At 39.3% G+C, this 23,922-nt stretch overlaps 1 protein-coding gene across 1 annotated transcript in view; it reads right to left on the bottom strand.

The window, feature by feature from the left end:
• Positions 1-13,098: 13,098 nt before the first annotated feature.
• Positions 13,099-23,922, bottom strand: part of LOC106093662 (uncharacterized) — a 129,620-nt gene continuing 118,796 nt past the window's right edge. Inside the window, exon 3 of the mRNA XM_059360577.1 lies at positions 13,099-13,159. Within this exon, the coding sequence (XP_059216560.1) occupies positions 13,143-13,159 (17 nt within the window). The 3' untranslated portion in view covers positions 13,099-13,142. The remainder of the gene's footprint in view (positions 13,160-23,922) is intronic.

Below are 23,922 nucleotides of genomic sequence, written 5' to 3'. Positions count from 1 at the left end.
AACTTTTTACAAAAAAAAAAAATAATTTCCGTTTATTATACCCACCACCGAAGGATGGAGTTATATTAAATTTGTCATTCCGTTTGCAACACAGCGAAATATTAATTTCCGACCCTATAAAATATATATATTCTTGATCAGCTTAAAAATCTAAGACGATCTAGCCATGTCCGTCCGTCTGTTGAAATCACGCTACAGTTTTTAAAAATAGAGATATTGAGCTGAAACTTAGCAAAGATTCTTTGTTTTGTTCATAAGGTTAAGTTCAAAGATGGGCTATATCGGACTATATCTTGATATACCCCTATGTAGACCAACCCGCCGATTTAAGGTCTAAGGCCCATAAAAGCCACATTTATTATCAGATTTTGCTGAAATTTCGGACAGTGAGTTGTGTTAGGTCCTTCGACATCATTCATCAATTTAGCCCAGATCGGTCCAGATTTGAATAAAGCAGTCATATAGACCGATCTCTCGATTTATGGTTTTGGGCCCATAAAAGGCGCATTTATTGTTCGACGTCGTCGAAATTTGGAACAGTGAGTTAAGTTAAGCCCCTCGACATCCTTCTTCAATTTGGCCCAGATCGGTCCAAATTTGAATATAGCTGTCATATAGACCGATCTCTCGATTTATGGGTCCATAAAAGGAGATGTTGCCGAAATTTGAGACAATAAGTTAAGTTAAGCCCCTTGACATTCTTCTGCAGTATGGCACACATCGGTCCAGATTTGGATATATAGACCGATCTCTCGATTTAAGGTTTTGGGCTCATAAAAGGCGCATTTTATGCCCGATATTGTCGAAATTTGGGGCAGTGAGTTGCGATAGGTCCTTCGGCATCCTTCTTAAATTTTGGCCAGATCGGTCCAAATTTGAATATAGCTGCCATATAGACCGATCTCTCGATTTATGGGTCCAAAAAAAAGCGCATTTATTGTTCGATGTCCCGAAATTTGGGACGGTGAGTTAAGTTAAGCCCCTTGACATTCTTCTGCAGTATGGCACAGATCGGTCCAGATTTGGATATAGCTGCCACATTAACCGATCTCTCGATTTAAGGTTTTGGGGGCCATAAAAGGGGCATTTATTGTCTGATTTCGCCGAAATTTGGGACAATGAGTTGTGTTAGACTCGACTTTTTTCTGCAACTTGGCCCAAGTTGGCCCAGATTTGGATATAGCTGCCAAATAGACCGATATCTTGATTAAAATCTTGGCCCCATACAAGGCGCATTTATTATCTGATTTCACTGAAATTAGACACACGCACTAATGCTAGGCTTTTCGACATCCGTATCGAATGTGGTTCATATCGGTTCATTTTTAGATATAGCTACTAAAAAGACCAATATTTTGTTGTACATAATTGAACTTGACTTGTACTTATTAGTATTTGGTCCAAATCGGAACATATTTCGATATAGCTGCTATGGGGCATTTATTTAGAATATAAGTGCCTTTATCTAAATCACATATGATCTTTATTGGACTACGAATTCGCTCGGAGGGTTTAATGTCATTTAAGTTTAGATGTTAGATGTACTCCATTCTTGAAAGGCTTTTTTTCAGCCCGATATTCTCATGATGTGAGATTTAGAGGTGTTCTCGGGGGTGAGGTGTTCCCCTAGACACTTGGCCCTGAAAAAGATATCAGCATCGTGCTCTTCTTTCATATACCATTTATTTAAACCCCATATTGCCATTGGTTTAAGGAGAGTTTATAGGATGAGGCGACCCCTAAACACTTGGCCCCAAAATTAGCTATCAAATTCGTTTTCTAATCTCAAATATCTTTCATTTGATATTGCCATGGAAGCCCCTCATTGACATGGTCGATAAATATGCCCCATTTAGGGGTGTTTTGGGGAGTGGAGTGGTCCCCCAACCACTAAGCCCTGAAAATATATCAGCATCGTGCTGAATTCTCAGATATCTATATATTATTTATTTGATCCCCATATTGTCATTGACTTCGAAATTGGATATCAAATTCGTTTTCTAATCTCAGATACCTTTCATTTAAACCCCTTATTGCAAAAGTCAGCAAATAAGTCCGGTTTGGGGTATGGCCCCTAAAAACCATCAATATCCTGGTCCACTGTCTTGAAGACTCAAATTGGCTTGGCGAGCAAATACGTCCCTATTTGTTATGGTGGTGCGACGCCCCTAGACAGTTGGTCCCGAATGTTGATATCAGAATAGTGGTCTACTCCCAAACGCCTTTCATTTGAGCCCCATGTTTCCATATTCGGCAAACATGACCGGTATGGGGGGTGTTTTGGGGAATGGGACGGCCATTCAGTGACTTCGCTTTGAAAATATATAACAGATTCGAGTTCTACTCCAAAATACCTCTTATTTGAGCCCCATATTGCGATGGTCAGCAAATACTTCCTATATGGGTGATGTTATGGGGATGGCCCCATAGACACTATTCCCAAATATTGATATCAGATTTTGCACAGATACTTATTATTGGTCGTTGGGGATTACACATGGGCCATATTGGTTCAGATTTAGTATAGCTCCCATATAAACCGATCTCCCGAATTGATTTCTTGAGCCCCTGGAAGTCGCAATTTATGTCTGGTTTGGTTCAAATTTTGCACATAGTGTTCTGTTACAATCTCCAACAACTGTTTTAAGTACGGTCCGAATCAGTATATAACCTGATATAGCTCCCATATAAACCGATCTCCCGTTTTGATTTCTTGAGCCCCTGATAGCTGCAAATTTTGTCCGATTGAGCTGACTCCACATCGCCTTCATTTACATCACGCGAAAAATTTATTGCTTAAAATTTCGACAACATTTAATTTAATCACATTTCTTGACTTCTTGAGGTTCTGGAGGGCACAATTCTAATCCGATTTGGCTGAAATTTTGCATAAAGTATTCTGGTATGACTTCCAACGACTGTGTCAAGTATGGTCTAAATCAGTACGTATCCTGATATAGCCGCCATATAGATCGATCTTCCGATTAGACTTCTTGGGCTTCTAAAGGGCGAAATTCTTATCCAATATGGTTGACATTTTGCATATGTCGTTTTGGTAATTATTACTCGATTTGCCTGAGGGTTTGGAGTTGGTGTTTTTCTATGACTGGTGTTTTTCTATTCGAAAAAGTCTTTAAAGAACTTGACAAAAGATTCGGCCCGGCCGAACTTAGCACGCTTTTACTAGTTTTTACGGAAAATTCCTATTTTTTGTTGTATGATCAATTTTGACCTCCATCCATCTCCAGTTGATCCAATTGAACATAGCAAATAGATGGCGCTAACTTAAATGTCAGTACGGCCATCGACAAAGCACAAGTATAGACTTTAAAACTCAAAATGTTAAAAAAATTACTTAAAAGTTATCCGTTTCTTGCGCAATCACAATAAATGACAGAGAATTTGACATTTCTCCTTTTAGAGCTTTTTATACCCCCACCGAAGGATGGGGGTAAAAAAAATTGAAGATGGACCCTTTAACATCCTTCGTCAATTTGGCCCAAAGCGGTCCAGATTTAGATATAGCTGCCATATATACCGATCCTCCGATTTAGGGTCTTAGACCCATAAAAGCCACATTTGTTATCCGATTTTGCTGAAATTCAGAACAAAGAGTTGTGTTAGGTCCTTCGATATTCTTCGTCAATTTGGCGCAGATCGGTCCAGATTTGAATATAGCTGCCATATAAACCGATCCTCAGATTTACGGTCTTAGGCCCATAAAAGCCACATTTGTTATCCGATTTTGCTGAAATTTGGGACAGTGAGTTATGTTAAGCCTTTCGACATCCTTCTGCAATTTGGCCCAGATTTGGATATAGCTGCCATATAGACCGATCTCTTGGTTTAGGTTTTGGTTTTGCGCCTTATATGGCGCATTTATTATCCGATGTCACTGAAATTTGAGACAATGAGTTGTGTTAGGCCCTTCGACGTCCTTCTTCAATTTGGCCCAGATCAGCCCAGATTTGGATATAGCTGCCATATAGACCGATCTCTCGATTTAAGGTTTTGGGTCCTTAAAAGGCCCATTTATTGTCCGATTTCAACGAAGTTTGGGACAGTGCGTTGTGTTAGGCACTTCGACATTTTCCTGCAACTTGGCCCAAATCGGTCCAGATTTGGATGTAGCTGCTATATAGACCGATATCTCGATTTAAAGTCTTGGCCCCTTAAAAGGCGCATTTATAATCCGATGTCACTGAAATTTTACACAGTGACTTACGTTAGGCTTTCGATATCCGTGTCGTATATGGTTCAGATCGGTTTATTTTTAGATTTAGCTACTAAAAAGATCAATATTTTGTCATACACAATTGAACAATGACTTGTACTTATTAGTATTTGGTCCAAATCGGAACATATTTCGATATAACTGATATGGGACATAAGGTATGCAATTTTCACAGGATTTTGATGAAGGGTGGTTTACATATATACCCAAGGTGGTGGGTATCCAAAGTTCGGCCCTGCCGAACTTAACGCCTTATTGTTATGAGTCTATAGATTTCCTTTGTCTATGGTGCTACTCACTTGGAGTGATTTAGCGGCTATAACATTGACCATCATGTGGTAGTTGTCTATAACTGATTGTATGACTACCTATTAAATAGTCATCATTTATTCTTCTTTAAATCAAATAAAATTGCACAGTAAACGATTCTCTGGGATAAAGACCTAATTTGCCAGTCTACAATATATATTTGGTTCGGTGGCAAAAGTTCTTTGGATGTTAGATCCACTTCATTCCCTTGGTTTTGGTGGTGGATTAGGTTAGCCAAACTCTTTGCCCCGAAAGTGGATATTAGATTCATACTCTACTCCCAAAAACCACACACTTGGCATATAGATACAGATTTGAGCCCCTTTTGCCATAGACCAAAAACATTTTTCAGTTTGAGGGTAAATATCAGGCGGACTCTGAAATAATATAAGCATCGAGTTGGAGCAATATTTTGTTTGGCGCTCCACAAAGTCAAGCATTTTGAAGGTGGCGATCAATATATTCAGGGCTACGAGTCTCATTAAAATACACACTAATTAATTATACCCACGTCCATAGGATAGAGGGTATATTCGTTTTTATACCCTCCACCATAAGATGGGGGGTATACTAATTTCGTCATTCTGTTTGTAACTACTCGAAATATCCGTCTGACCCCATAAAGTATTTATATTCTTGATCGTCGTGACATTTTATGTCGATCTAGCCATGTCCGTCCGTCTGTCCGTCCGTCTGTCTGTCGAAAGCACGCTAACTTCCGAAGGAGTAAAGCTTGCCGCTTGAAATTTTGCACAAATACTTCTTATTAGTGTAGGTCGGTTGGTATTGTAAATGGGCCATATCGGTCCATGTTTTGATATAGCTGCCATATAAACCGATCTTGGGTCTTGCCTTCTTGAGCCTCTAGAGAGCGCAATTCTTATCCGATTGGAATGAACGACGTGTTTTGTTATGATATCCAACAACTGTGCCAAGTATAGTTCAAATCGGTCCATAACCTGATATAGCTGCCATATAAACCGATCTTGGGTCTTGACTTCTTGAGCCTCTAGCGTGCGCAATTCTTGTCCGATCACAATGAAATTTTGCACGACGTGTTTTGTTATGATATCCAACAACTGTGCCAAGTATGGTTCAAATCGGTTCATAACCTGATATAGCTGCCATATAAACCGATCTTGGGTCTTGACTTCTTGAGCCTCTAGAGGTTGCAATTCTTATCCGATTGGAATGGAATTTCGCACGACGTGTTTTGTTATGATACCCAACAACTGTGCCGAGTATGGTTTAAATCGGTCCATAACCTGATATAGCTGCCATATAAACCGATCTTGGGTCTTGACTTCTTGAGCCTCTAGAGGGCACAATTGTTATCCGATTTGAATGAATTTTTGCATGATGTATTTCGTTATGATATCCAACAACTGTGCTAAGTATGGTTGAAATCGGTCTATAACCTGATATAGCTGTCATATAAACGGATCTGGGGATTTGACTTCTTGAGCTTCTAGAGGGCGCAATTCCTATCCGATTTGGCTGAAATTTTGCACGACGTATTTTATTTTTACTTTCAACAACTGTGTCAAATAAGGTTCACGATCTGGGATCTTGACTTCTTGACCCCTAGAGGTCGCAATTATTATCCGATATGCCTGAAATTTTGTAGGATGGATCCTCTCATGACCATCAACAAACGTGTTTGTTATGGTCTTAATCGGTCTATAGCCCGATACAGATCCCATATAAATCGTACTCTCTATTTTACTTCGGGAGCCCCAATGGGCGCAATTCTTATACGAATTGGCTGAAATTTTACACAGGTGTCCAACATATTATTTAATTGTGGTCCGAACCGGACCATATCTTGATATCGTTTTAATAGCAGAGCAACTCCATTCTTATATCCTTTTTTGCCTAAGAAGAGATGCCGGGAAAAGAACTCGACAAATGCGATCCATGGTGGAGGGTATATAAGATTCGGCCCGGCCGAACTTAGCACGCTTTTACTTGTTTTTTTTTTTTGTATTTGTTATCTACATTTAAAATCATATTTCAAAGCTACCACTGGGTATATACCACATTTTTAAAGATCCGCAGGTCCTCCTATGTCTATCCCAATTTGAGGTTAAAACGTGTACTCTCCTATCAAAGACCTTTTATTGCCGTCCTATTCTATCTTGATCGGCCTTTATTTATTATTTTTCATTTTTGGGTAGAAGGGGGAAGGGCGATTGCCCTCTGACGTTTGAATACATTATATTCTCGATCGTCCTACATGACAGTTTGGTTTTATTTTTATTGGTAGGAGAGGGTCGGTCCCCAATACGCTAACACCGAAAAGACAATTTATTTGAGTTCTTCAATATCGAATTCGACATGAGCGGCAGGACGGCATGAAGTGGCCCAGATATTTGAATCCTTATATCAACATTAGATTCGAACTCTATTGTCATAGACCTTTCGTTTAATTCCAATATTATCCCGATCGAACTACACGTCTTATTGAAGCATTTTAGGTGGGCGGACCGGTTCCAGACACTCTCAAATGTGTATATCAGATTCCTAGTCAACTCTCAAATACCTTTCGTTTTATACCCATTTTGTGACGTTGGACTCCCATGCCCGTTTTGGAAGCTTTTGGGGTTGGAGAGGCCCCGTAGACACGTTGTACCAATTCCTTTAACAGATGTGTATTCAACTTCCAAACACCGTTCATTTGATACCCATATTGTTCCAATCGGGCAATATGTCCTGTTGAGGGATTCTTGGGGGGTGGGGGACTCCTCAGATACCAATGATATAATTTTTATATCAGTTTTTTACTATACTTTTAAGTTACATTTGATATATATATTGTCCCAATCGGTGAATATGTCCTGCTTGGGGGTTTTTGGGAGTGGGGAGGCCCCTCAGGCACCAAGGAATACATTTTTATGTCAGATTTGTACTTTACTTTTAAATACCCCTCATTTGATACTCATATTGGCCAAAGCGGTAAAATTGTCCTGTTGGGTAGTGTTTTTGGGGGGGGACCCGATACTAAAGGTTAATTTTTTATGCAAGTATGTACTCTTCACGTAAACACCTCCATTTGATACCCATATTGCCCAAAGCGGTAAAGTGTCTTGTTGGGTGGTGTTTTTAGGGGTGGAGTACCCTCCGACATTTAGTGTGGCAAGTTCGTCATCTACCCATAAATATCTTTCATTTGAAACCCATATTGTCACAACATGTCCGTTCGGGTGGGTTTTGGGTTGGGGCCGTCCCCCAAAGTTTTATACCGATTTCGTGCCTCATAAGGTGGCCACTCCTTCGGAAGTGCCCTATTTTTACCGGGAGGTCAAGCTTTACCATCTGGGAAAATCGGTTTAGCCATTTTTGCGTCTATTTGGAACAGACAAACAATCTAACAAACAAACAAAAAACAAGAAAAACAAGTAAAGTTCGGCCAGCCCGATTCTTATATACCAGCCACAATGGATCGCATTTGTCAAGTTCTTTGAATGACATTTTCAAATAGAAAAACACCACCTCTAAAATTTCAGGCAAATCGAGTAATTATTGCGCCCTCCAGAGGCTCAAAAAGTCAAACTGGGAGATGGGTTCATATGGCAGCTATATTAGGTTATACACCGATTTAGACCACACTTGGAACAGTTGTTGAAGGTCATTCCAAAACAACATATGCAAAATGTCAACCATATTGAATAAGAATTTCGCACTCTAGAAGCCCAAGAATTCTAATCGGGAGATCGGTTTACATGGCGCCTAAATCAGGATATGTACTGATTTAGACCATACTTGACACACTTGTTGGAAGTCAAAATAAAACACTTAATGCAAAATTTCGGACAAATCGGATAAGAATTGCACCCTCTAGAAGCTCAAGAAGTCATGGCCCGAGATCGGCTTATATGGCTATCAGGTTATGGACCGATTTAAACCATATATGGCACAGTTGTTAAAAGTCATAACGAAACAAGTCACGCAAAATTTCAGCCAAATGGGATGGGAATTGAGCTCGGGAGATCGGTTTATATTGCGGCTATATTACGTTATGGACTGATTCATGCTATACTTATCACAGTTGTTGGAAGTCATATCAGAACACTTCATGCTAAATTTCAGCCAAATCGGATAAGAATTGCGCCCTCTAGAGGCTCTATATGGCAGCTATATCAAAACATGAACCGCTATGGCCCATTTGCAATCCCAACCGACCTACACCGATGAGAAGTATTTGTGCAAAATTTAAAGCGCCTAGCCTTCGAAGTTAAATCAGAAGTTCGGTTTATATGGGAGCTACATCATGTTATAAACTGATTTCGACCGAACTTGTCACAGTTGTTGGAAGTTACAACAAAACACTATGTGCAAAATTTCAGCCAAATCGGAAGTCTAATCGGGAGATCGGTTTATATGAGAGCTATATCAGGTTCTTGATCGATTTCAACCGTACTCGGCACAGTTGTTGGATGTCATAGCAGAACACTACGTGCAAAATTTTAGCCAAATCGGACCAAAATTGTGGCTTGTAAGGGATCAAGAACTCAAATCAGGAGATCGTTTTAGATGGGAGCTATATCAGCTTATGAACTGATTTCGACCGTAATTGGCATGCGATTGCCGCTTGTAAGGGATCAATAAGTCACATCGGGAGATATTGCCTGGTTTGGACCGTACCAAGCACATTTGTTGAAAGTCATAACAGAACATTTCAGCCAAATTGGACACAAATTGCGGATTGTAAGGACTCAAGAAATCAAATCGAAAGATCAGTTTACATGGGAACTATTTAAGGTTATAGACCGATTTAGACCGTACTTGACACATTTGTTGGAAGTCAAAACAGAACACTATACGGAAAATTTCAGCCAAATCGAACAAGAATTGCGAGGCTCAAGAAACAAAATAGGGAGATCGGTTTATGTGGGTCCTATATCTAAATCTGACACAATATGACCCGTTTGCAATCCCCAACAACCTAAATCAATATTTAGTGTCTGTGCAAAAGTTCAAGCTGCTAGTTTAACGCGTGCGACCGCTATCGTGATTTCGACAGACGGACAGACGGACATGGGTAGATCGACTGGTCGAGACGGTCAAGAACATATATACTTTATGTGGTCTAAGACGAATATTGCGAGGTGATACAAACGGAATGACTAAATTAGTATACGACCATCCTATGGTGGTGGGTGTGAAAAACGACATTGACCTCGAGCTTAATTATTCTCTAAAATATTTTTATGTAGAGAATATTACCAACCTTTTTTGAAAAATTTTGTTTTGTTTCTGAAAATTTTATTTGTTTTGAAATTTCTCTTTTAATATATTTTTTAGAAATTTTTTTAAAAAAGTGTTCTTCATAAATTGATATTCATAAAAAATGTTTTGTTGTTAAAATTGTTATTATATAGATTGTTCTTCTTTTTTTGTAATATTTTTCCCAGTGTTTTTCTCTGTTACTTCAGTTCAATTCTGGCGCTGTGCGTAACCAGTAGTTACCCCGATTTTTTTATCGTATTTACATATAAATGTTTACAAACAAAAATTCAATTCAATGCAGTTCAATTCAATGAGTTTTTGTTTTGTTGTTGTTCCCCCGAGTTTCAGCAGCATTCATTCATCCCTTTTATTGGATTGACGAACGATGGGTTGTCTGTTTGCTTGCTGGTGGTTGGTAACCATCATATATGGTGTCATGGGTTTTTAGCATAAATTCAAATATATTTCTAAAATTCAGAGAGACGGACAGACACACACTTAGGGTGAACGTTGCAAGGAGGGACATAGAAATAACTGAAACTATGCCCTATCCAAAAACTATCTTTAACACATTCATGGGAAAATGTTATGCAGTTTTCACACACTACTGCAAAGACTCACTCACTTATGGAAATAGGGAAAACCATTTGGCCTGGGTGGTTGGTTGGTTGATTTTTCTATTTTTTTTCTTTTCTGTGCCTATATACCATTCCCAAATTTATAGGCATCCCAACACTTGCCTAGAGGCCTTGCCTCTTTTCATTGCTTTATGATGATGCACCAATGCCACTGAAGCATTCATGCATTCAAGAGTTGAGCTCACAATGTTGGATTTTCTTTTTTTTGAAAATAAAAATTTCCTTTAGTAATCTTTACCATTTGGAAGAAACAATGAATTTATCTAATCATTCGCATTGAAATATTTGAAATTGAATCGGAGCGTATCCTTTATTCTAAGTGAGGGGTAATCTGTAATATAACCCTTAAAGATAGGGTCCAATGATTATTGACAAAAAGAAAAATCTTTTGGTTTTTTCATAAAATCGTTTAACACCATTCTTACATTAAAATATGACGCACTTTACTAAATTGAAAACTTTTAATATTTATATTGAAAAGGTAAAAAGTCAAAGTTTATACCCTTCAGCTAGGACGACGGGGCAAGGACTATAAAGGGGGAATTCAATGACCTTATATATAAAAATTAATTTGTGTTTGTTTGATTGTTTGTTTTTTTGTTTGTGTGTTCCTTATAGACTCAGAGACGGCTGAACCGATTTTCTTGAATTTTTCACAGATGGTGCATAATGATCCCGTGGCGAAAAAAGGGTACTACATTTTTTGATATTTGAAGGGAGGGCGGACCCTCCCCCTTACCCTAATTTTCGGAAACGCCACATTTCAGAGATGGGTGGTGCGATTTAAGCGAAATTTTGTGTGCTCTCATATAATACCCTAAAAATTTAAATTTGGTATCCAAATTTCGGATGGGGTACCTAGGGGGGCCGCCCCTCCCTAAAACCTACCAAATATATATTTAGATCAATCACGACAATATGGAACTCAAATGAAAGGTATTTAGGTTAAGAAAACGTATCTGAAACTCATTTGTCGGTTCAAGTGTTAGGGGGACTACCCCAACCCCCAAAACACCCCTAAATCGGAAATATTTACCCACCATAGCAATATGGGACTCAAATGAAAGGTATTTGCGAGTAGAATACGAATCTAATATGCAAATGTGGTACCACGTTTCTGGGGGTCCACCCCTTCCCCAAAACATCACCCAAACAGGACTTATTTACTGATCATGGGAATATGGGGCTTAAATGAAAGGTATTAGAGTGTAGAATTAGAATCTGATATCCAAATACGGGACCAAGTGTTTTGGGGCCGCCTATCCCCAAAAACATCCCCCAAAGAGGACAAATGTACGACCATAGCCATATGGGGCTCAAATGAAAGGTCTTTAAGAGTAAAGCACGAATCTGATATCAATATTCGGGTAAAGTGTCTATGGGGCCACACCACCCCCACAACACCACCCAAATAGGACGAATTTGCAATATGAGGCTCTACTATTGCAATATGAGGCTCAACTATTGCAATATGAGGCTCAACTATTGCAATATGAGGCTCAAATAAGAGTGTTTTTAGAGCATAACACTAATCCGATATATATTTTCAAGGCCAACTCACTGAGTGGCCGCCCAACCCCCAAAACACCCCCAAGACGGTCATGTTTGCCGACTATGGGCCGAAATATGGGGCTCAAATTAATGGTATTTTGTAGTAGACCACGTATCTGATATCAACATCAGGGAACAACTGTCTAGGGGACGTCCCACCACCATAACAACCCCCAAATAGGACATATTTGCTCACCAAGACAATTTGGGTCGTAAAGAGAGTGGAACTAAACATTTATAGTTTTTAGGGCCAATACCCCAAACCGGACATATTTGCTGACTTTTGCTATAAGGAGTTTACATGAATTTGATATCCAATTTTGGGGTTCAAATAAATAATATATAGATATAGAGCGTTGCTGATATATTTTCCGGGCTTAGTGTTTGGGGGACCATCCCAATCCTCAAAACACCCCTAAATCGGGCATATTTACCGACCATGTCAATGTGGAGCTTAAATGAAAGGTATTGGGTGGTAGAGCAAGTATTGATACCCACTTTCGGGACCCAATTTCTGGGGGTCTACCCTTTTCTCAAAATACCCCACAAACAGCAATTTTTTACTGACTATCGCAATATGGGATTCAAATAAAGGTTTTTGGGAGTAGAATACAAATTTGATATCCAAATGTAGGACCATGTTTTTTTGGGCATCACCCTTTCCCCAAAAACACCCCCCAAAGGGTAAAAATTTTTCGACAATGCCAATATGTGTCTCAAATGAAAGGTATTTGAGATTAGAAAACGAATTTGACAACCTATTTTGGGGTCATTAGTTTGGGGGACGCCTCATCGTGTAAACTCCCCTAAACCAATGGCAATATGGTATTTGAAAGAAGACCACGATGCTGATAGTTTATCAGAGGCAAGTGTCTGGGGGACAACCTCACCCCCGAAAACACCCCTAAATCAGATACCATGAGAATATCGGGCTGAAATGAAATATTTTAAGAATGGAGTTCACCTTACATCCAAACTTAAATTCGTAGACCAATGGAGATCATATGGGGTTCAGATAAAGGCACTTATATACTACTTTCGTAGCATGATTTTTCACTAAAAGCTCTTTAATTGTCGAAAATAAATATTCCAAGGAAAATTTTGTTCTATATAAAGTAAAAGAACGCGGGGCGGAGTAGTAGTAATTTCTATAGAAATCAAATTATTGGCTTGCCAGACCTTCAAATGTTGGGAAAATCTGAAAATAAAGAAAAACATTTTTTGTTAACTAAAAAAATAAATGCAATGGATCAATTTTAATGAAAATGTATCCAGAATTCTAAATATGAGTTGATATATTCGCCAGTTTAGTACCAGCAGATATCAACTAGAACCGGCAGGTTCCATAGGTATACACAAACATTTGCTACTTAACAGCCACAACAAACGACATCACTTACTAGACAAGAAAACTTGAATATAACTCCGTGTGTTGATACTTACGCTAGACTCTCGAGAGTCTGAACATTCAAGCCATATGAAACGGATTCGCATGACAAACTGTCTCTAAATCTTGCCTCCTTATGGAGGTAAGCGCAAACTTCTAAAAAACGGATGAGGACCACTTTTTCAACGATCCGCGACATCGAATGCGAAAACGTATCCCTTATCCACTGTCCCTATCTTACCCATATTAGTATACAAGAGGCTTAAAAGTCTATGTTTTCTTTTCGAAACGGCCAAAGGACAGACTCAATTTTATCAGTGTTGGGATATTTTTTATTTTTTTAAGGGAAACTTTGATGGTTTTGGTGCTGTTGTTTTGTTGCAAAAGAAATACAAGACCAACCTGCCTTAAAATTGGCGAACAAAGAACATCTTTTTTCCCAACTAGTGAAATCATTGGTTTTAAGATATCTATGTAGGGACAATTGACCCCCTATACTAGTATGTATGAGTCCAATTCATTGCTGACATGAAAATTCCTGGAAATATTCGTTTAAAACCCCATAAAGTATATAACCATGTCCGTCAGTCCGTCTGTTGAAATCACGATAGCGGTCGAAAGCGTAAAGCTAGCAGCTCGAAATTTTGCACATATACTTAATATTGATGAAGGTCGTAGGGGATTGCAAATGAGCCATATCGGTCTATAATATGATATAGCTCCTATATAAACCGATCGCCCGATTTGACTTCTTAAGCCTCTGGAAGCCGCAATTTCTTGCTGATTTGGCTGAAATTTTGAACATATTATTCTATGTCATTTAACAACTGTGGCGTGTACGGTACAAATCGGTCTATAATATGATATAGCTCCCATATAAACCGATCGCCCGATTTGATTTCTTACAAGGAGCAATTGGTGTCCGATTTGGCAGAAATTTTGCATGTAGTGTTTTGTTATGACTTCCAATAACTGTGCCCAATACGGTTCAAATCGTGCTTTAACCTGATATAGCTCCCATATATACCGGTCTCCCGATTTGATTTCTTGAGTCCTTACAAGCAAGTACGGTAGAAATCGGTGCCAAGTACGTTACAAATCGGTCTCTAACCTGATATAGCTGCCATATAAACCGATCGCCCGATTTGATTTCTTGAGGCCTTATAAGCCGCAATTTGCTTTCGATTTGGCTGAAAATTTGCATGCGGTGTTTTGTTATGACTTTCAACAACTGTGCCAAAAATTACCAAAATCAATCTATAGCCTTATATAGTTCCCATGTAAAGCGGTCTCTCGATCATCCTTTTCCAGTTCCCAGAAGCTTTAATTTTTGCTGGTTTGACAGAAGTTTGGTCTACATACGAAACAATTATGGCCTAGAACTCAATTTATTTTGTATACATTTTTAGCAGAATCCATGGTGGTTTGTTCCCAAGATTCGGTCCGACCGAACTTAGCACGCTTAAGCTTATTTTTATACCCACCACCGAAGGATGGGGGTATATTCATTTTGTCATTCCGTTTGCAACACATCGAAATATCCATTTCAGACCCTATAAGGTATATATATTCTTGATCAGCGTAAAAATCTAAGACGATCTAGACATGTCCGTCCGTCTGTCCGTCTGTCCGTCTGTCTGTTGAAATCACGCTACAGTCTTTAAAAAAAGAGATATTGAGCAGAAATTTTGCACAGATTCTTTTTTTGTCCATAAGCAGGTTAAGTTCGAAGATGGGCTATATCGGACTATATCTTGATATAGCCCCCATATAGACTTATCCGCCGATTTAGGGTCTAGGGACCATAAAAGCCACATTTATTATCCGATTTTGCTAAAATTTGGAGCAGTGAGTTGTCTTAGGCCCTTCGACTTCCTTCGTTAAATTGGCCCAGATCGGTTCAGATTTGGATATAGCTGCCATTTAGACCGATCCTCCGGTTAAGGGTCTTAGGCCCACAAAAGCCACATTTATTATCCGATTTTGATGAAATTCGGGACAGTGAATTGTGTAAGGCCCGTCGACATCCTTCGTTAATTTGGCTCAGATCGGTCCAGATTTGGATATAGCTGCCATATAGATCGATCCTCCGATTTATGGTGTAAGGCCCATAAAAGCCACATTCATTATCCGATTTTGCTGAAATTTAGAACGGTGAGTTGTGTTAGGCCCTTTGACATCTGTCTTCAATTTGGCCCAGATCGGTTCAGATTTGGATATAGCTGCCATATAGACCGATTTCCTGATTTATGGTTTTTGGGCCCATAAAATGCTCATTTATTGTCCGATGTCGCCGAAATTTGGAACAGTGAGTTAAGTTAAGCCCCTTGACATACTTCTGCAATATCGCACAAATCGGTTCAGATTTAGATATAGCTGCCATATAGACCGATATCTAGGTTTTAGGTTTTGGGGCCATAAAGGACGCATTTATTGTCCGATGTCGCTGAAATCTGACACAGTGAGATTGGTTAGGCTCTTCGACGTCCTTCTTAAATTTTGCCCAGATCAGTCCAGATTTAAGGTTTAGGGCCCATAAAAGAGGCATTTATTGTCCAATTTCGCCGACATTTGGGACAGTGCTTTGTGTTAGGCTTTCCGACATGTTTACGCAACTTGGCCCAAATCGGTTCAGATTTGGATATAGCTGCCATGTAGACCGATATCTCGATTTAAAGTCTTGGCCCCATAAAATGCGCATTTATAATCCGATTTCACTGAAATTTGACACATCGACTTATGTTCGGCTTTTCGACATCCGTGTCGTATATAGTTCAGATCGGTATGAGGTATATGAGTATGAGGTATGAAATTTTCACCAAATTTTGATGAAAGGTGGTTTACATATATACCCGAGGTGGTGGGTATCCAAAGTTCGGCCCGGCCGAACTTAACGCCTTTTTACTTGTTTTTTTAACCAGTACAAGGAACCGACTCAAAGTTATCTGTTAATTTCTTTTCTAAATGGAACATATCTTTTCTAAGGGGAGCTATGGTGTTTTTGGTTCTGTTGTTTTGTTGCATAAGAAATACGAGGCTAACTGCCCTAGAATGTCATATACTCCTTTTTCCCAACTGGTGAAATCACCGGTGCAAAGTTATCTTAATGAGGAAAATAGTCCCCTTATTTTGATAGTAGTCATGCGTTAAATTTACTGATTGTATGAATTGTCCGTGCATTAGACTTTAGTCCAATACTTAGCCACCAGAAACCAGTAAAGCTCCCAATCCTGTAGGGTACAGACTAGAAATGTGCACATGAGTGATTTTTCACTAACGCTCACTAACGAAAAACCGACCGCATATCATAAGAAATGGTTGTTGTTGTAGCAGTGTGTTGTATTCTGTCTTTCGTCTGCTTAGTTCTGTTGTTTATCCAGATCCAGGAATTCTGCGATGAAGATGGAGTGCGTCCGGAAGGATCTATGTCTGAGACGAGTGAGTCTGGCTGGTCAGTTAAACAGGTGACGTGTGTCGTGTAGTCACAATCGGGACATACATCCTGCACGTTGGCATCAATGATTGCTCTGTAGAAATTGAGGCGATTGCATCTGCCGGAGCGTAATTGAGTCAGAACTACTCTGGTTTGTCGGGTGAGGTTAATTTCTTCGGGTGCTTTGGGAGGCGGTAGTCCTCATTCACCTGGTAGCTATTCACCGCGTCTGCTACCATGTCTGCATGAATGTTGTCTAGATCCGCCTGAAATGCCGCTTGAGGGAGTTCGGGTTCTCTTTTGTAGGGCTAAACCTCAAGCTTTTAGAACATGTAGATCTATCTTAAGGCTTCTACGCGGTGGAACAGGTAACCTATAAAATTTACTGGCAAGCCGATAGCGATCAAGCAATACGCAAAGAACCAGAGGAAAAACGGATCGCCAAACCGGCCTGTTTTTCTTCAGCTTATGTTCTTCAAGTGGCTATCTTGGCTATCTTAGATTAAATATGAAATATGGTCTCTCTCTCTCTCTTTCGAAGAAATTTCACTTTAGGCAAAATTTTAATCTTCTGCCCTCTAGATTTTGTGGGTAATCGTGGGTACTAAATTTTTTGGTATCAGAAAGGGGGATGGCCTCCCCCTTACCCCACTTTTCGAAAATATGGTTGTTAAATGGAAGGTATATAAGCTTAGAGTACGAATCAGGTATACACTTTCGGGCCAAAACACACCCCCGCACCGAACATATTTCTCTACCATGTCAATATGGGTCTCAAATGAAAGGTATTTTGAAGTGGAATACAATTATGAAAACCAAACTTGGAGGTCAGTTACTTGGGTTATTTGCCTCAACCCCAAAAGTATCGGAACAATATAGGGTAGAATGAACAGGGGATTAGCGATCGCTTTACCCACAAAAAAATCCCCAGATGGACATGTCGGTCGATCGGACGGACGGTATGGGTCGTTCGGACGGTATGGGATACATACGAAAGGTCTTTGGAAGTAGTTTACGAGTCCCAAATCCAAATATGAGGACAAAAGCCGAAGGGCTGCCAAAGGGACATGTGGGCGGATTGCGACAATATGGGTCGCAAATAAAAGGTATTTGGGTGAAGAGTAGCCCAGAATGATACGCAGGTCAATCGGCACAATATAGGATTCAAACGAATGGGTTTAGGGTGCCAATGGCCTAAGTTTTACCCCCAAAAGATTCTCCAGGCGGACATGGTGTCACTTGTTTCCAAAAATTGCGCCAAATGTGGGGAGTGTCGCACCCTTTAAAAACCCCCAAATCGGTATGTGAACCGATCGCTGCAAAATGAGACCTAAAGGCTTGATATTTTTAGAGTAGAAGATGAATCTGATGAAATTTGGGACAAGTGTGTCTAGAGGGCCGTCCAACCAGAAAAGAAGGTCTTAGTGAATAGAGATCAAATATAACAATAATATGTGGGACAAAGTGTCTGGAAGAACCGCCCTCCTCCAAAAATCCCCCAAAATAGATATGTAGACAAAATTGTTCAATTAGTTTGTCAACGACATGGATGCCGCCGTAACGTTGAGGCTGGCATGTCCACATGACGCTGAACGCTCTCCTACAGCTGGCGACATTTGTGAAGTACTATTCAATGGAGAAACTTCTCTCCAAAGAGGTGTCGCATTGAGCCAGTGTTGCCGTTTTTAGAAGGTTCCTACCAAAATCAGTAAGTTTTTATTTTATTGGTAGGTTGGTAGGCTGGCCTCAATTTTTGGTAGGTTTTTCCAACATTAAAGTACCAAGTTATTTACTGAATAAATCGCAGGGGATAACTCAAAATTATTTCACTTCTTGTCGTTTTTGTGTATTCGTGAAGAGTGCAGAATAAAACCATTACATTTATTTATTTATACTTTGTCTAACATTGTAACTTTAAAAGGATTAATTTCCCGTACTATAATCATAAGAACATGCGTTCTTGTTGTGCGGGTGTCAATAAATTACAAATTACAATTACAAATGCTGGGGTCTCACTGCTTCAAACTACAGGAAAAATGCATAAACAGAAAGAACAAGTAAAAGCGTGCTAAGTTCGGCCGGGGCGAATCTTATATACCCTCCACCATGGATCGCATTTGTCGAGTTCTTTTCCCGGCATCTCTTCTTAGGCAAAAAAGGATATAACAAAAGATTTGCTCTGCTATTAGAGCGATATCAAGATATGGTCCGGTTTGGACCACAATGAAATTATACGTCGGAGACCTGTGTAAAATGTCAGCCAATTCGAATAAGAATTGCGCCTTTCGGGGGCTCAAGAAGGCTCAAGAATAGAGAGATCGTTTTATTTGGGAGCAGTATCGGGCTATAGACCGATTCTGACCATAATAAACACGTATGTTGATGATCATGAGAGAATGCGTCGTACAAAATTTCAGGCAAATCGGATAATAATTGCGACCTCTATAGGCTCAAGAAGTCAAGTTCCCAGATTTGTTTATATGACAGCTATATCAGGTTATGAACCGATTTGAACCATAGTTGGCACAAATGTTAAAGGTATCATAACAAAAAAATATGTGCAAAAATTCATTCAAATCGGATAAGAATTGCGCCCTCTAGAGGCTCAAGAAGTCAAGACCCAAGATCGGTTTATATGGCAACTATATCAGGTTATGGACCGATTTAAACTATACTTGGCACAATTGTTGGATAGCATAACAAAACACGTCGTGCAAAATTTCATTCCAATCGGATAAGAATTGCGCACTCTAGAGGCTCAAGAAGTCAAGACCCAAGATCGGTTTATATAGCAGCTATATCAGGTTATGAACCGATTTGAACCATACTTAGCACAATTGTTGGATAGCATAACAAAACACGTCGTGCAAAATTTCATTCCAATCGGATAAGAATTGCGCACTCTAGAGGCTCAAGAAGTCAAGACCCAAGATCGGTTTATATGACAGCTATATCAGGTTATGGACCGATTTGAACCATACTTAGCACAATTGTTGGATATCATAACAAAACACGTTTTTCTATTTCGGATAAGAATTGCACACTCTAGAGGCTCAAGAAGTCAAGACCCAAGATCGGTTTATATGGCAGCTATATCAAAACATGGACCGATATGGCCCATTTACAATACCAACTGACCTACACTAATAAGAAGTATTTGTGCAAAATTTCAAGCGGCTAGCTTTACTCCTTCGGTAGTTAGCGTGCTTTCGACAGACGGACGGACAGACGGACGGACAGACGGACGGACAGACGGACGGACATGGCTAGATTGACATAAAATGTCGCGACGATCAAGAATATATATACTTTATGGGGTCTCAGACGAATATTTCGAGTAGTTACAAACAGAATGACGAAATTAGTATACCCCCCATCCCATGGTGGAGGGTATAAAAAGGATTTAATGGACATTTTCTCTTACAAAATATTTAACCGAAATTTTCTTTTGCAACAAAATTGGTAAATTTTCTCTGAAGACAAAATTTCTGTAAAATTTTTTTTAAGACTAAATTTCGTCAACATTTTCTCTAAAGACAAAAATTTCAGCAACATTTCTCCAAAATTTTCTCTACAGACAAAATTTATCAAAATTTTCGCTAAAGACAAAATTTTTGTAAAATTTTCTCTGAAAACAAAATATCAGCAAAATTTTCTCTAACGGCAAAATATCAACAAAATATTCTGAAGACAAAATTTCAAAGCATTTTTCCTTAAAAAAAAAAATTTAATGAAATTTTCTTTAAAAAACAAATGTATCAAAATTTTCTCTTAAGAAAACATTTTATCGAATCTTTTCTAAAGAAATGTTATCAAAATTTTGGCATAAGACAACATTTTAAAGAAATTTACTTTAAATTTTTGATTTTAGAGAATATTTCAGTGAAATTGTGTCTTTGCAAATAAATTCACTAAATTTATGCTATTTTTCTTTGTTTATGTCCTTACTTGTCAGTTTTTATATTATTGGTTTTAAAAAATATATTTTTAATGAAATTTTCTCCAAAATCTAGTTTTAATGAAATACTAGCTGACCCGGGCCCGCTCCGCTGCGCCTTCTTTTACTTTATATGGAACAAAAGTTTCCTTGGAATATTTATTTTCGACAATTAAAGAGCTTTTAGTGAAATACCATGCTACGAAAAAAGTATATCGCTTGACTAACAATTTAACAATATACGTGCCTTTGTCCGAATCCCATACTATTTTTATTGGTCTAAAATGTACTCCATTCTTTAAATACTTTATTTCGGCCCCCTCATGATATTTAGGGGTGTTTTCGGGGGTGAGGTGGTCTCCCAGGCACTTGGCCCTGAAAAAATATCAGCATAATGCTCTTCTTTCAAAAACCATTTCTTTAAACCCCATATTGCCATTGGTTTAGGGGAGTTTACACGATGAGGCGTCCCCCAAACACATGACCCAAAATAGGTTATCAAATTCGTTTTCTAATTTTAAATACCACATATTGGCATGGTCGAAAATTTTTCATACCCACCACCGAAGGATGGGGGTATATTCATTTTGTCATTCCGTTTGCAACACATCGAAATATCCATTTCCGACCCTATAAAGTATATATTTTCTTGATCAGCGTAAAAATCTAAGACGATCTAGACATGTTCGTCCGTCTGTCCATCTGTCTGTTGAAATCACGCTACAGTCTTTTAAAATAAATATATTGAGCTGAAATTTTGCAGAGATTCTGTTTTTGTCCATAAGCGGGTTAAGTTTGAAGATTGGCTATATCGGACTATATCTTGATATAGCCCCCATATAGACCGATCCTCCGATTTATGGTCTTAGGCCCATAAAAGCAACATATATTATCCGATCTTGCTGAAATTTGAGACAGTGAGTTGTGTTAGGCCCTTCGATATCCTTCCTCAACTTGGCTCAGATCGGTCCAGATTTGAATATAGCCGCCATATAGACCGAATCTCCGATTTAGGGTCTAAGGCCCATAAAAGCTACATTTATTATCCGATTTCGCTGAAATTTGGGACAGTGAGTTGCATTAGGCCCTTCGACATCCTTCGTCAATTTGTCTCAGATCGGTCCAGATTTGGATGTAGCTGCCATATGGACCGATTTCTTGATTTATGTTTTTGGGCCCATAAAATGCTTATTTATTGTCCGATGTCGCCGAAATTTGGGACAGTGAGTTACGTTAAACCCCTTGACATACATCAGCAATATCGCACAGATCGGTTCAGATTTGGTTTTAGGTTTTGAGGCCATAAAAGACGCATTTATTGTCCGATTTCACTGAAATTTGACACAGTGACTTATGTTAGTCTTTTCGACATCCGTGTCGTATATGGTTTAGATCGGTTTATTTTTAGATATAGCTAGTGTACTTTTAGTATTTGGTCCAAATCGGAACATATTTTGATATAACTGATATGGGACATAAGGTATGAAATTTTCACCGAATTTTGATGAAAGGTGGTTTACATTTATTCCGACGTGGTGGGTATCCAAAGTTCGGCCCGGCCGAACTTAACGCCTTTTTACTTGTTACCCTTTGCGGGGTGTTTTGGGGAAGGGGTGATTCCCTAAATACAGGGTCCTAAATTTGGATATCAAATACGTATTCTACTCCCAAATACCTTTATTTGAGCCCCATTTTGCGATGGTCACTAAAAAATTGTAGCTTGTGAGGTATTTTGGGAAAGGGGTTGACCCCCAGAAAATTGGTCCCGAAAGTGGGTATCAATTCTTGCTCTACCCTCCAATACCTTTCATTGAATCTCCACATTAACATGGTCAGTAAATATGGCCGATTTAGGGGTGTTTTGGGGATTGGCGTGGTCCCCCCCCCCCCCCCCCCCCCGTGGTATATCAGCAACGTGCTCTATTCTCGTACATGATTATATGATTTATTTGTAGCCCATATTTTGGGAAAGCGGTTGACCGCCAGAAAATTGGTCCCGAAAGGGGTATCAATTCTTGCTCTACCCTCCAATACCTTCCATTTAAGCTGCACATTGACATGGTCGGTATATATGGTCGATTTACAGGTGTTTTGGGGATTAGGGAGGTCGCCCAAACATAAGCCCGTTGTGGGGGTGGGGTGGCCCCATAGACACTTTTCCCAAATATTGATATTAGATTCGTGCTTTACTCCCAAAGACCTTTCATTTGAGCCCATATGACTATGGTCGTATATTTGTTCCCTTTGGGGATGTTTTTGGGGAGAGGCGGCACCCAAAACACTTGGTCCCATATTTGGATATCAGATTCTAATTCTATACTTAAATACCTTTTATTTTAGCCCCATATTCCTATTGTAAGTAAATAAGTCCTGTTTTGGGAAGGGGGTGGACCCCCAGAAACGTGGTCCCACATTTGGATATCAGATTCGTATTCTACTACCTTTCATTTGAGCCCCATGTGGCTATGGTCGTAAATGTGTCCCCTTTGGGGAATGTTTTTGGGGAGAGGCGGCCCCCAAACACTTGGTCTCATATTTGGATATCAGATTCTAATTCTACACTCAAATACCTTTTATTTAAGCCCATATTCCCATAGTCAGTAAATAAGTCCTGTTTGGGGGGTGTTTTGGGGAAGGGGTGGATGCCCAGAAACGTGGTCCCAATTTGGATATCAGATTCGTATTCTACTCGCAAATACCTTTCATTTGAGTCCCATAAGGAGAGGGCCCGCCCATTCAAGTTTGGATGTTATATTTACTTCATTCTTTTGGTTTTGCTGTGGATGGAAGTTGCCAAACCTTTTGCCCCGAAAGTTGATATCAAATTCACACTCTACTACCAAAAACCACATTTGAGCTACAAATTGCAATAGTTGGTATATATGTGTGATTCAGGAGGAGTTTATGTGATGAATCTTCTCTGAAACACTTGACATTAAAATATATATAACATATTTGAGCCCCCTTTTGGCCGTCCTATATGACAGTTTGGTTTTATTTTTATTGGTAGGAGAGGGTCGGTCCCCACGACGCTATTTGATTACTTAAATGTCGAGATCTACATGTCCGGCTAAACGGCCGAAAGGCAGGATGTGACCCAGATATTTGAATCCTTATATCAATATTAGATTCGAACTTTTCTGTCATTGGCTTTTCGTTTAATTCCCATATTAGCAGGATCGAACTACACGTCTTTATTGAAGC

The sequence above is a fragment of the Stomoxys calcitrans genome, chromosome 1 (genome assembly GCF_963082655.1).
Source record: "Stomoxys calcitrans chromosome 1, idStoCalc2.1, whole genome shotgun sequence".
Classification (NCBI taxonomy): domain Eukaryota; kingdom Metazoa; phylum Arthropoda; class Insecta; order Diptera; family Muscidae; genus Stomoxys; species Stomoxys calcitrans.
This window is presented reverse-complemented; position numbering and strand designations above follow the sequence as displayed.